Raw genomic sequence first — 12,305 nt, forward strand, 5'->3', positions numbered from 1 at the left:
TGGTTTATTGATTGGTTCATTACTGATAATTATGTTTTAGGTTGGATAGGATTCTTTTTCTGCTCGAAAAGGAGCCTCTGTGAGCATGTCTTGTCATTTCAATTATGTATGCTCTCACAATGATTATATGTTATCCTTTTCTTCAGTTGTTTATATATAAATTCCTCATTCTTCATCTTTTTTTTTTAAAAAAAAGTTGTACTCTTGACTGTCCTTATTTTCAGGATCCTGTTTGAACAGATTCTGTCTATTTCCTGCCTGTCCTGTCCTCCCATCCCAGACTATTTGCCATACCTGCACGTTCTTAACCCTCCTCCCATGAGTTCCACTTCACTAGGATTGAACAGCAGTGGCTTTGAGGCATCTCAGACAGAGGATATTTCCCAGGACTTGCTACCTGGTTTCCTGTTTTTATTTTTAAACTGGAGTTCCTGAGGATTGGACCTCTTGCATGCAAAGTAGCTGCTCTGCAACTCAGCCGTTGCCCCGGGCATGGGAGCAGAGTTAGGGGGAAAGAAGGCAGTTTTATAAAAACGCAGTTGACGAGATGAGGTGCTGTGATGACCCGTCACTGATACTGTCAAAGGTGTCCTTCTCTATACCTTTCAGGGAGAAAGCAGGGTTCCCTGTTGAAAGTGTCTCCTCTGCAGTCTGCATGGCAGAAAATTCCCAGGCCCTGGTGTTGTAATTGCCTCCTAGAATAGAGAATTCAGTTCAGGAATTAGTGAGCATCAGACAAACTAGGCGAGTTCAGAATCCCCCTAACTTCACCATCAAAACAATGCTCCAACCAGCACATTGGAAGCTTGAAATAATCTGAACGACTGAATTGGGAAGGAGTGTGGTCCAGAGAGCGGGTGAACGAAACTGTCCTTCCTGCTTTTAGTGCACTGGGGGGGGGGGGGCGCTCCGCGCTGAATCACCCAAACCTCCCCCTGCATGGCCATTAGTTTCATTCCTTTACCCACTCAGGGCCTACCTCTCAGGCCAATTACCTTGCAGATAATATATTTCCAGCCTGTTGAGACTCAGGCTGTGCAAGAGAGAGATGTGGAGCAGGTTAAGATGCTCCTTGCTAGAGAGCCAAAGAAAGCGGATGATGTCCAAAGAAATCTCTCTGTTTATTTAGAATATCCACATTGCAGCCTTTCTATTGAATCCAGAGAGACACGTTTAAGCCTTGCTCAGCTCTCAACCAGACAAAAATATACAAGGACTATAGAAGAGGGCAAAGGGAGGCAAGGGGAAGCAATTCATACTCTCTTTCCACAAAAGATGCTCTAATTTCGGTACTTGTTTTGAGATTGGCATGATCAACACAGCTGACCAAATTATATTTTTAAAATGCTCAGCTTGCCAATGCTGTGATGCTGTTTGCAGCCCTTGTCTTCCTCTGTCCTCTTCCTCCTCCCTCACTGCCCTTGGCCTCATTTGCCCTCAGCGCTGCTTAATCTGAAACGATGTGCACTTCCCCCAAATGGTTGGGTTCTTGTCACGTTAAATGCAAGCTCACTCCTTATGTTCTTCTTTCTTGCTCCCAACCCATCATGCTTTTGACAAATACATGGAGGGAAGCAGTATCTCATACCTGCTGCTCCCATTCCCAGCTGCTGCTCACCCACCACCCACGTCCCCAATAACCTTCACACGTTGGGCCAAAGGGAGTAAGGAATCCACACATGATGGAGAACCACAGGGGTCTTGATCATGTGGACAGGCTCAGGCCTGACGTAAGTAGGATCCTCTCTCAGATTCAGGAAGGTCAGGAAGTTGGGGCCAGGTGGTGTAATTCCACTCCGCTCCATTCATTGATTGTACGTATGGAGGGGAACAGAAAGAGGAGGCTATAGCACTGTGACATCAGTTTTTTAAAAGAAAAATCACATGACTTGCCACAGGCAATCAGATTAAATCCCCATAGGGGCAAATAAAGCTGAGAGGGCAAAGGAGAAGATAGGAAGATGGCACCTCAAACGAGCAGGAGCCCAGGAGACAAAATGGCAACCGGAATATGTTTATGAGTATAAAATAGAGGTATTGAAGCTCTTTTCCGCCCAATGGCCAAATTCTATTTTGGAGAAGCTCTCCTGGATGTGCATCCCAGAAGTGGGTGTGGCCAGAGGCAGAAGGGGTGGGGCCAAAAGACAAGCATGTTTTAGCTTAAACCTCTTACTGCTAGTAATTAAGTTAGGCATTTCAATGGGTTTTTTTTTTAGAATTAGGAGGGGGAGAGGAACCGCACAAAGTCTGGAAACCCCCAAGCAATCAATGGGTGGGGCCAGGGCATGTGGGCATGGCCTTCTGGGGAATGCCAGAAGGCTAGATTGGGGGCCCAGAGGACAGGATTTGGCTCTTGACTCTGAGGTTCTGCAATCCAGATATAAAGCCATCGCTGCAAACGGAAGGGATTTTGTAACCATCACAACAATGAAAACAGTAATTCATTAAGTAGTTCTGGCTGGGCTCTCTGCTTCATACCTTTTGGATTCAAGAACATGGAAAACCTCTTCAGGCTGTCTGGCTGGTTCCACTCAGAGTAGTTGTTCATCATGTAGCGGTGATCACCTGAAAAGGTCAGAGGGGGAAAAACAACTTGAGTCCTCCTGAAGTCATGGGGAAAAGAGAACAACCACAAGACAGGAAGGAAAAGGGTGAGGACTCTGTCGTAGAAGCGTAAACCAGCTTTCCTTCCATTGGCCATGCTGAGTGTGGATGATGGGAGTTGCATTCCAACACATCTAGAAGGCATCAGGTTCAGGAAGGCTGGTCTAGATGGAGGAGCTGCAAAGCAGAGACCCACAGAGGTCTATAAAGTGCAAATAGTGATCGTGAGCTGGTGGTATACATCTGCATGTTCACCAGTTCATGACAGTCATGATAGCCAAATGGATCCTTCATCTCCAGAGGCAGTACACCTCTGAGGATCAGATTTTGGAAACTTGGAACAAGGGATGGGCATTCTTTATATGGCCTGCTTGTGAGCTTCACAGGTACATCTGGCTAGCCCTGGCTGGAAAGAGGATGCTGAGCGTGGGGACCTGGATCTGACCCATGCTGGCAATTCTTCTGTTCTTAAGCAAGACAGGATTTCATCTGCAGGTGAAAGTCTATGGCAGAAGGTTGTGATTCGTGTTTGGCAAGCTGAAGGGTTAGGAATTCTTTGGTCAGGGTGTTCAGACTGGGTGAAGAGAAAGTGCCAACTTGAGTATGAAGAGAAAAGAAGGTTTCTCCTCTTCAGGGGTGCCATTGTGCCATCTCTCACCAAACAAAAGAACTAGGAAGACTCACTTGTTCAGACTTAGGAGTGCACAAGATTGTACCCTGTGTGGGCATTTCATGAGTCTCCATGCAGAAATCCCACTGATCAGGGGAAGCAACGTTTCATGGAAGCCGGCATGTTACAACCAAACCTGTACTTTATGGCCACCTACTACCGCCCATTATCAATCCCAGCAGCATTCTTCTCCTTGTACATTCCTGCTGGTGTTCCAGCTCATGCTGGAATAGGTGTCCACTTATCAACACTTCTGCTCCTACCCACAGACTTGACCAGCTGTGAAAATTGCACTGTAGTACTCTCGAAATGAGACACCAATTATAAACCAGACACACACTAAAGCTTTCTTCCCTTTTCTTTTTTTTCTGATAGGTAGAGTTTTGTCTTGGGTGGGGAGAACCCATTATTTTTCTCTGAACCTGGGCACATGGCATGTATGAAGTGCTTTTTCCAAAATCATCCCCAGTCCTCCATTATTATTATTATTATTATTATTATTATTGAATCATAGAATTATAGAATTATAGAATAGCAGAGTTGGAAGGGGCCAACAAGGCCATCGAGTCCAACCCCCTGCTCAATGCAGGAACCCACCCTAAAGCATCCCTGACAGATGGCTGTCCAGCTGCCTCTTGAAGGCCTCTAGTGTGGGAGAGCCCACAACCTCCCAAGGTAACTGGTTCCATCGTCATACTGCTCTAACAGTCAGGAAGATTTTCCTGATGTCCAGCTGGAATCTTACATTATTATTATTTATTACATTATTATTATTATTATTATTATTATTATTATTATTATTATTATTTACATTTATATACCATCCCACAGCCGAAGCTCTCTAGGTGGTTTACAAAAGCTTAAAATGGTAAACTTTAAAAAGTATACAAAATTTAAAAACCATCAAAAACATAAACAACAGTATAAAAACAACAGTATCCATTTTAAAAACAACAATTCTGGGGTCCATTAAAAACAAGCTTAACATTGTTAAATGCTGTTAAAATGCCTGGGAGAAGAGAAAAGTCTTGACCTGGCGCCGAAAAGATAACAATGTTGGGGCTAGGCAAGCCTCATCGGGGAGATCATTCCACAGTCTGGGGGCCACCACTGAAAAGGCCCTCTCCCTTGTTGCCCTCCTCCGAGCTTCCCTCGGAGTAGGCACTCGGAGGAGGACCTTAGATGTTGAGCGCAGTGTATGGGTAGGTTCATGTCGGGAGAGGCGTTCCATCAGGTATTGCGGTCCCAAGCCATGTAGGGCTTTATAGGTTAAAACCAGCACCTTGAATTGGGCTCGGGAACGTATAGGCAGCCAATGCAAGCAGGCCAGAATCGGTGTTATATGCTCAAACCTCCCTGTTCCAGCTATCAATCTGGCCGCCGCATTTTGCGCAAGCTGCAGCTTCCAGACCATCTTCAAAGGCTGCCCCATGTAGAGGGCATTACAGTAATCTAATTTGGAAGTTACCAGAGTATGGACAACTGAAGCTAGGTTATCCCTGTCCAGATAGGAGCACGATAACTATCTGAGCAACTTTTGCAACTACCCAATAATACAGGTCCCGTGTAACAAGGTATTATGTCCATCTTACAGACTGGGAGGTGAGCTTGGGAGAATATTGATTAGTATGTGTTGAGTATAAGAAGAGCTGCCCTGGAATAGACCAACAGCCGATCTAGTCCAGCATTCTCTTCCCACACTAGCTAACCAAATGCACAAGCTGGCCCTGAGCGCAATAGCACCCTCCAACTTATGTTCCTCGGCAACTGCTATTGAGAGAAGCATAGCATCTCTGGTACTGGAGGTAATATCCAGCCATCATGACTAATAGCTATTGATAATCATGATTAACTGTAAGCTTCTAGAGGCCATAGACTGTTCTTCATATAGTATAAAGATACTCATTAAACATGTCCATGCACGTCGCCCAAATATACCTTCCCACCATTCTTGCATCATTCTCGCTATACAGATTTACGCTCTTGCGTATCCAAAAAATACTGGTGCAGATGGCAGCCATGGGTGCATTTACCCCACTTCTATATTTGATCTGCTTATTCATCTCTGGTGATTGCACTGGAGTGTTCCAACATGTCTCCAGCACTTTAGAGGTGTTTGAAGCCTAGAGAGATTTGCAAGACCCTTTGCCAAGGAACAAAGAGCGAGAGATGTTTGATAGAGATCTTAATGAAATGATTAGGATCTGGGGTTTCCACAGCAACCGTCATCAAGAGCCACATCAAATACTTTTTGTAGTATAGAAGCCTCACTCCAACTCCTCATCCTTACACAAATTGAATGGTGATGGGAGGTGTTAGGTAACCATCCTTAGGAGCCCCCACCCCCACCCTGGGCTAAGCAAATTCTATCCCGAGGGCCAAAGATGAGCTACTGAGGCCTTGATCTAGTTTCAGCACTGGTGATGCCAAAGTTTAATTTATTTTTGCTCTCACGGCTCCTTGTGACATGGAGAAATATTGTCTTCATTTTGCAGATAAGCATCTGAGACATGAAATTGATTAAGGTCTTATATTCGCTACATTTTTATTTATTTTTTGGCTGTAGATAATACGTCTAGCAACTGCCAGCAGTATGCATGTGACCAAGAATTATTATAAATTATTAGTGATGATGAACTACTGTATTGCACAGTACAGTTAAAAACGAACAGACAGACAAGGAAAAAATGGGAGCAGTGAAAGAATATCACCATATCCATAACGAAATACCACTGGTGTGAATCCACGTATGGTATTATTGATGACAGAATGGAAGACTTTCCTATAATGTTTGAAATTCAGGGTACTCTAATGACATTGCTTGGTAATCCATTCAGGTTCAAGATAGGAAGTCAGTCCTTCTCAGCACAGATTAACTTATGAAATGCACCACCATTCACTTAGATGGCTTTAGGAAAGGACTCAAAAAACTCGTGGTGTCGTCGTCTACCAATGCCTTTTAGCTGTGACAGTGAAATGGATCTTCCAGCTCGTATTTGGCACCTGGTGAAATAGACCTTTTTAAAAACCAGTCATTTTAGTTTGGCGATTGGAACTCTGCCTTTATCTAGCCATGCTGCCATTGTTGCATTTCAGTGAGGGATGTTTGTCATAGTTAAGTCCAGCCCTTTAAGGGCCCAATGGACTTCCATGCTCCCCTGGCTCTGCTTGACTTTGTGAACCAAATCCAGGAACTTTCCTCCTTTTGCAGAAGTGCTTTTTTCTGCACAGTTGCAGCTGTATTTTGCATTCTTGGAGCAGACCCCCTGAATGCAATGGGGCAAGTTAGCCATGACCAACTTAAGTCCCATTGATTTCAAAGCATAACTCAGTATGGATCCAAACCTATGATTCTATGAATTAGCATCTGCTCCTGGATCTCTTACCATTATCCATTCGGTTCCTTTCAACTGAGCTTCTCCTTTGAAATTAATCAAAAAGTTTAACATTTTATATTTTTATAAGGACCCATTAGTTTACCCAGATGGTATGTCGGCAATGACCGTATTAATAGGAAATACATCAAACTGTGGATTCCATAGTGGTCTGGCTTGACCTGAGTCCCAAGGATTCTGCAGACTTATAAACCGGAGTTATTAATTTTTTTATGTTATTTACCAGAATTTTACACAAATTTATTCATAGAAAACATTTGGGAGAGGGGAAGAGCACCTGAAAATGTGTGTTGAAGCAAAATGTGTGCTGAAGCAAGAAAATGGGAATTTGGGGAGGATTTGTGCATTTTGGAGGAGGGGGGGTTTACATGTTTTTGAAAGTGCAAATTTGTGCAAATGCAAATTCGTGCAAATTCAGGAAATTGGGAAAATTCCAATTCTGTCTGTAAACAGATGACAGGACGAAAGGCACCTGACTCTGTGAAGTGCAGATGGAACCGATTTTACAAAATCTGTACACCCCTAACTGTGGGTCACTAAGGAGTAGGGAGGATGAACATCTTTTTGGAGGAATGCCATAATCTTAACAAGTTAGAGAAGTCCTCATCCTGAGATGGTGCGGAAGCATAAATCCAGCTCTGAACTGAATTAAACGGTCAGTGCATGAGTGTCAGCTCTTGGCTCCCCTACCGTTCTCCATGTGGTTCCTCTCAATGAAGTTCCTGCTGAGGTCTGCCTTGCAGATCTTCTCAACATGTCTCATGCATACGTTCAGGAGGTCATCTCTAAGCAGCCCCATAGACGGGCTCATGTTCTCTCCCTCGAGCAGGATGCTGTATGTCGGCAGAGATGGAGGGATGGTGTAACTCCTCATCATTGCTCCAAATTCCTGCCAGGCAGAATTATAATCAGTATCATAACTAAAAGAAGTGAGACACAGAGGGAAAGCCGTGCATGGTCTGAAGGCAGCTGAAGTATCCACCTAGCTGAACCAAAGCAGGTCTGTCTCTGACCAGTACAGAGATGGGAAACCAGCTAGAGCTCAATGGGAGAATGATGGAATATGCATATATAAATAAAAAGATAAAGGGGAGATGTTAGCTGATGATGAAGATAAGGTTGAAAGGTGGCTGGTGAAATTTCTAAGTGTCTAAGCAATCATTCTTTTATTCTATCTGTTGTTCACCACTCTGATTTATTTTTTTTAAAAAGGGGGGGGGGTGCCACGACACAGGTTCTTTACAACAGGTCTGTCCGTGGACACTCCCTGCTCAAGCTAAGCGCCACCACTTTATGAGCCTGAGGTGAGGGACAAACACCACCTTTCTACAAACTATGTCGAGAAAGGGGTTAAACAGGAATGGTTTCAGGAATAAAATAATGCGCTGTGAATTATATGTGCTGATGGTGAATTAATGTCAGAAGGGGTGTTATATGTATATAACTGCAGATGATAAATGTCAAGGAGACACATGGGATTTTTGTGGTAGTAAAAGAAACTGAATAAAAATTTATTTCAATGTTCACAAACTTTGTTTCATAATAAAACTTTTCAGACCCTTGTTAAAACCTCTCATCTAATCCTTTCTCTCTTCTCATACACACTTTCCTTTCTCACACACCTTCACTCTTGAACTTTCTTTATTATCATGATTGTTTAATATACACTAACTGACTATCTGCACACTACACTCAAAAGACAACCTTCTCTACCCTCGAACCAAAGTACTCCAAAAAACACCCAGTCATTCCCTTATATATCCTCCTCCCCCCTCCTAAGATATTCAATCTCTACCCACCCAGGTCAACATTCTAAACACAATAGACTTACAAATCCTAGACATACATTAGGGAACTGACTTGTGGGGTGTAACGCCACAAGGTGGAGCAGAATATAAACATTGCAAATAAAAATAAATAAATAAGTAGAACTTCCAGTTTGGTTGGGGGCTGGAGTATCAATGCTCTAGATAGATCCTTCCCTCCTCCACCATGATTAGCAGAATAAACTATGCATATAAATTCATGAATGGTTGTTTAATTTACATCATGCATCAGGTTACAGAATTTTCTGGTGCCTGAATTCGGAGATACACACATATATTTGCATGGACTATAGATTAGCCAGACTATGGCACTAAGGGCCCCTGTGATTTTGGCTTGAAATCATGCAGGCGTTTTTCCATCGGATCTGTTTCTCCAGGGCAGAATAGGAAACGGTCTTCCTTACCTGCAGGAAGAGCACTGAGTCACTGATCTGGCCTATCTGCTCCCGTGTCTCCTTATCCTCTTGCAATAGCTTGTTCCTTTCTTCCAGCTCCTCCACAATCTCCTTAATGTTCTCCACGGCAACCTTCTCCCTGTGGTCCAGGCCAGCCTTCACTTCCTCTCGCTGTTTCTCCAGGTCACGGATTAGCTCTTTGAAATGCTGGTCTACCGTGGCTTTCTCATTGGTGGTAAAGTTCTAAACACAGATAGAGAGAAATTGCTTGGACGGATCTCACTATGACTTCTCCATTCGACAACCATTTTTATGCATAGCTGAGTTGACCTTCAAAAAATAAACTCATGACCATAACAGGAAGAAGGTCAAGCTGGACCCAAACTCCCTGATATGCTACTTGTCTGTGTGCAAGGATGCAAAGCCATACTTTCATGCAATCTCACAAAATAAGTGTGAGACCTCCACCAGGTCACTTTCCTCTGTGCATGTTTTAGAAAAGTATGGAAGAGCAGGCTCACACAAGAACTTTTCTAGAAGCTGGAAATAACAGCTAAATCTAGTGCAGAAACCAACCTACTGTCTAGGATTGTTAAGAATAGCTGACAAAGAGAAACCTCAAATGGTATTTCTATACATCATAATAAAACCCATGGCAGAGATTCAACAAAGCACCCTGATGTGACATCATCATCAGTTTATGGCTTCCCAGATGGCTATTAATCTAATAAAGTTAGTAGTTTTTAGATATTTCCCAATCTTTGGATAATTGAAGGTCTCATCCCATGATAGTACAATTAAGCCAGTGTGGTGTAGTGGTTAGCATGTAGGACCAGAACTATGGAAATTCAGGTACAAAATTTCAATCACCTCAGGTTAGTCATAGGCCATTGCTAGACAAGGACTTAGCCCGGTGTGGGGCCCAGGCTCCCTGCTGTGCATGCAGACGACGCACAGGGGATCCCGGGGTCAGGCCAGGCTAAATCCTCCCTTGACCCAGGATAACCGGATCTGCTTATGGCCCGGCTTTTCCACAGCCCTGGGCTGAGCCCGGGGCTGTGGAAGGTCTAGCTACTTCCGTGGCTTTTCCTGGCTGCTCACTTACTCGCGAGTAGCCGGGAGCTGTGCCCCTCAGGCCAGGGGGGAAATCATGTGGGGGAGATGGGGGCCAGGGGAAAGAATGGACCCAGCAGGAGAGATGGGGGGAAGAGCAGAGCCAGGGTGGGGAGATCACGGACGGGGGCGCGTGGAGGAGGCATCAGACATGGCAGGCGGGTGATTGGGTGGGCATGGCGAGCGGGCGGGGGGGCATCAGACATGGTGGATGGGGGGAAGAAGAACGGGGCCAGGGCAAGGAGATCGGGGATGGGCGAGTGAGTGGGGGGCGGACATGGCGAGCGGGGACGGGCGAGCGAGCAAGCGGGGGGACAGACATGGCGAGTGGAGATGGGCGAGTGAGTGGGGGGCGGAGATGGCGAGAGGGGGAGGATGGGCGAGCGAGCAGGCAGGGGGGGATCAGACATTGTGGGGGGAAATCAGGGGCAGGGGGAGCGGGGAACCCTTTATTTTTTAAAAAAAACACCTTACCTTTCCATTGGTGCGCTCCTGCATGCATGGCCCTTTAATTAAAAAAAAATGGAGGCCGCGACAGGGCTTTCCCTTTCCCCGTCGCATGTTACGTGTAGAAAAGGGCGACGGCCCACGCTAGCTGTAGCGCGGCTTTGCCCCAACTCCCCACCGGATTATCAGGTGGGTCTAGCAAGGCCCAGAGTCTCTCAGCCTGATCTACCTTAGCTTGTTGTGAGGATAAACTGACTGGAAGGAGGACAACGTAAACATATAATGAATAATAAAACAATTAAGCTTGTATTAGCATGAGGCACTGTGAATTTTCGTTCACAAACTCAGGAGTTCTCTTTGCGATTTGGAAAAAGTGAGCAGACTTTGCATATTTTGCTTCCCATAATTTCTAAACACCCTCAGACACTCAGGGATGAGTCTCTGGCAGGCAAGATAAGCAGGCAACTTTGGCAGAGCCGAGGTGTGAAACCTAATGAACTGGGCTGTCCCTGGAGTGTGAGACCGTGTTATGTGTTCTGGGCTTTCTGCCAAGCGACTTACACGGGAGCCATTTTCCCAGTCCATGCGGTTGGTCAGGCCCTGAAGAGATACTCAAGAAGAAAAGTGAACAAGAGGAGAGAACATGAAGGAGGGGGGAAAGACTTAGAAGAACCACATGGGGGGGGGGGAATGGAAGTGAGGCGCAAAACGAAGCCGGGCACCAGGACGCAGAGGCAAAGGTGTGAAAGGGGAAAAGAAAACTTACATAGCAATGTAGGAGGCAGAGGGCAGGGGATGTGAAGACTAGAAAAGAAGATGGAAACCGGGAGGGAGGGAGGATTCTGCCATTCTCACCTTGATACGGTCCCTCTCTTTCTGCCATTTATCCACCTCATCTTCAAGTTCAATGATCTTCAACTGCAGCTGCTCTTTTTGCAGAGAGAGCTCAGTCTGTGGGAGGAAAAGAAGGAGAGGAGACCCGTGAAATCACACAGCACGAGGCCAGCTTCAAAGTCAACCAGCGCTCATCTCTTATGCACTTGGCCCTGGACTACAGGGCCTGGGAGCTACAGGTTCCTGGCAACGCATGAGTAACTTTCATGGATTTGGCAGCAGCCCATATCCGGTTGGATCAAATAATTCGACTCCCAAAGTGATAAAATAAACTCGACATTGAATGCTGTGAACAGTCAAATCTACTTCCATTATAGTTTGGGAAGGGTTGGTTTTTGTTTTTTTAGCTTTGCTGGTTTGGGGGATTGTCGATTTGCTTCTTTTCGTCAAGATGGAGTCATTTGCTGGAGGCTGGTTTCAAAATCCAGCTGTGTTTCAAGCGAAGGGCCCAGCCCAGGGTGTGTCTGCAACAAGAACGGCTTTTCATGTAATTACGGGATGACGTCGCCCAGGATTGCAACAGGCAGGATGACGCCCTGGGCAGAAATTTTGTTCAGACATGACCATGGATTCATTTGTTCTGGGTCTAGCCCTTTGCCGCTGCAATCAAGGCAGGGTGAAGAGCAGAGAAAGAGAATGTGTGCCAGGCTTGGAGTAAATCAACTGATGTACTTAGGCTGCAGCCCGCTTCTGAGAACTGATGTGCACATGAACATAAGGAGTGCCATGCTGGATCAGACCAAGGGTCCATCTAGTCTAGCACTCTGTTCACACAGTGGTCAACCAGCCATCAGCCAGGGATGAAGAAGCAGAACATCATGCAACAGCACCCTCCCACCCATGTTCCCCAGCAACTGGTGCTTATTGCCTCGAATACTGGAGATGGGCTAGTAGCTGTTGATAGCCTTTGCCTCCAGGAATTTATCCAACTCCCTTTTAAAGCCATCCAAATTGGTGGCCA

General features: G+C 45.4%; 2 protein-coding genes across 3 annotated transcripts in view; one reads left to right on the forward strand and one right to left on the reverse strand.

Annotated features, from left to right (window-relative positions):
* POU2F3 (POU class 2 homeobox 3) overlaps positions 1 to 12,305 on the forward strand; it is a 334,798-nt gene that overhangs the window by 81,669 nt on the left and 240,824 nt on the right. The gene's annotated exons all lie outside the window — the stretch shown is intronic.
* TRIM29 (tripartite motif containing 29) overlaps positions 1 to 12,305 on the reverse strand; it is a 40,872-nt gene that overhangs the window by 9,432 nt on the left and 19,135 nt on the right. For both annotated transcript variants that reach the window (XM_063138983.1, XM_063138982.1), the window contains exons 2-6: positions 11,306 to 11,401; positions 8,900 to 9,133; positions 7,360 to 7,558; positions 2,479 to 2,565; positions 603 to 695 (exon numbers count right to left, since the gene is read on the reverse strand). In XM_063138983.1, the coding sequence (XP_062995053.1) occupies positions 603 to 695; positions 2,479 to 2,565; positions 7,360 to 7,558; positions 8,900 to 9,133; positions 11,306 to 11,401 (709 nt within the window). The remainder of the gene's footprint in view (positions 1 to 602; positions 696 to 2,478; positions 2,566 to 7,359; positions 7,559 to 8,899; positions 9,134 to 11,305; positions 11,402 to 12,305) is intronic.

This window comes from Elgaria multicarinata, chromosome 12 (genome assembly GCF_023053635.1).
Source record: "Elgaria multicarinata webbii isolate HBS135686 ecotype San Diego chromosome 12, rElgMul1.1.pri, whole genome shotgun sequence".
Classification (NCBI taxonomy): domain Eukaryota; kingdom Metazoa; phylum Chordata; class Lepidosauria; order Squamata; family Anguidae; genus Elgaria; species Elgaria multicarinata.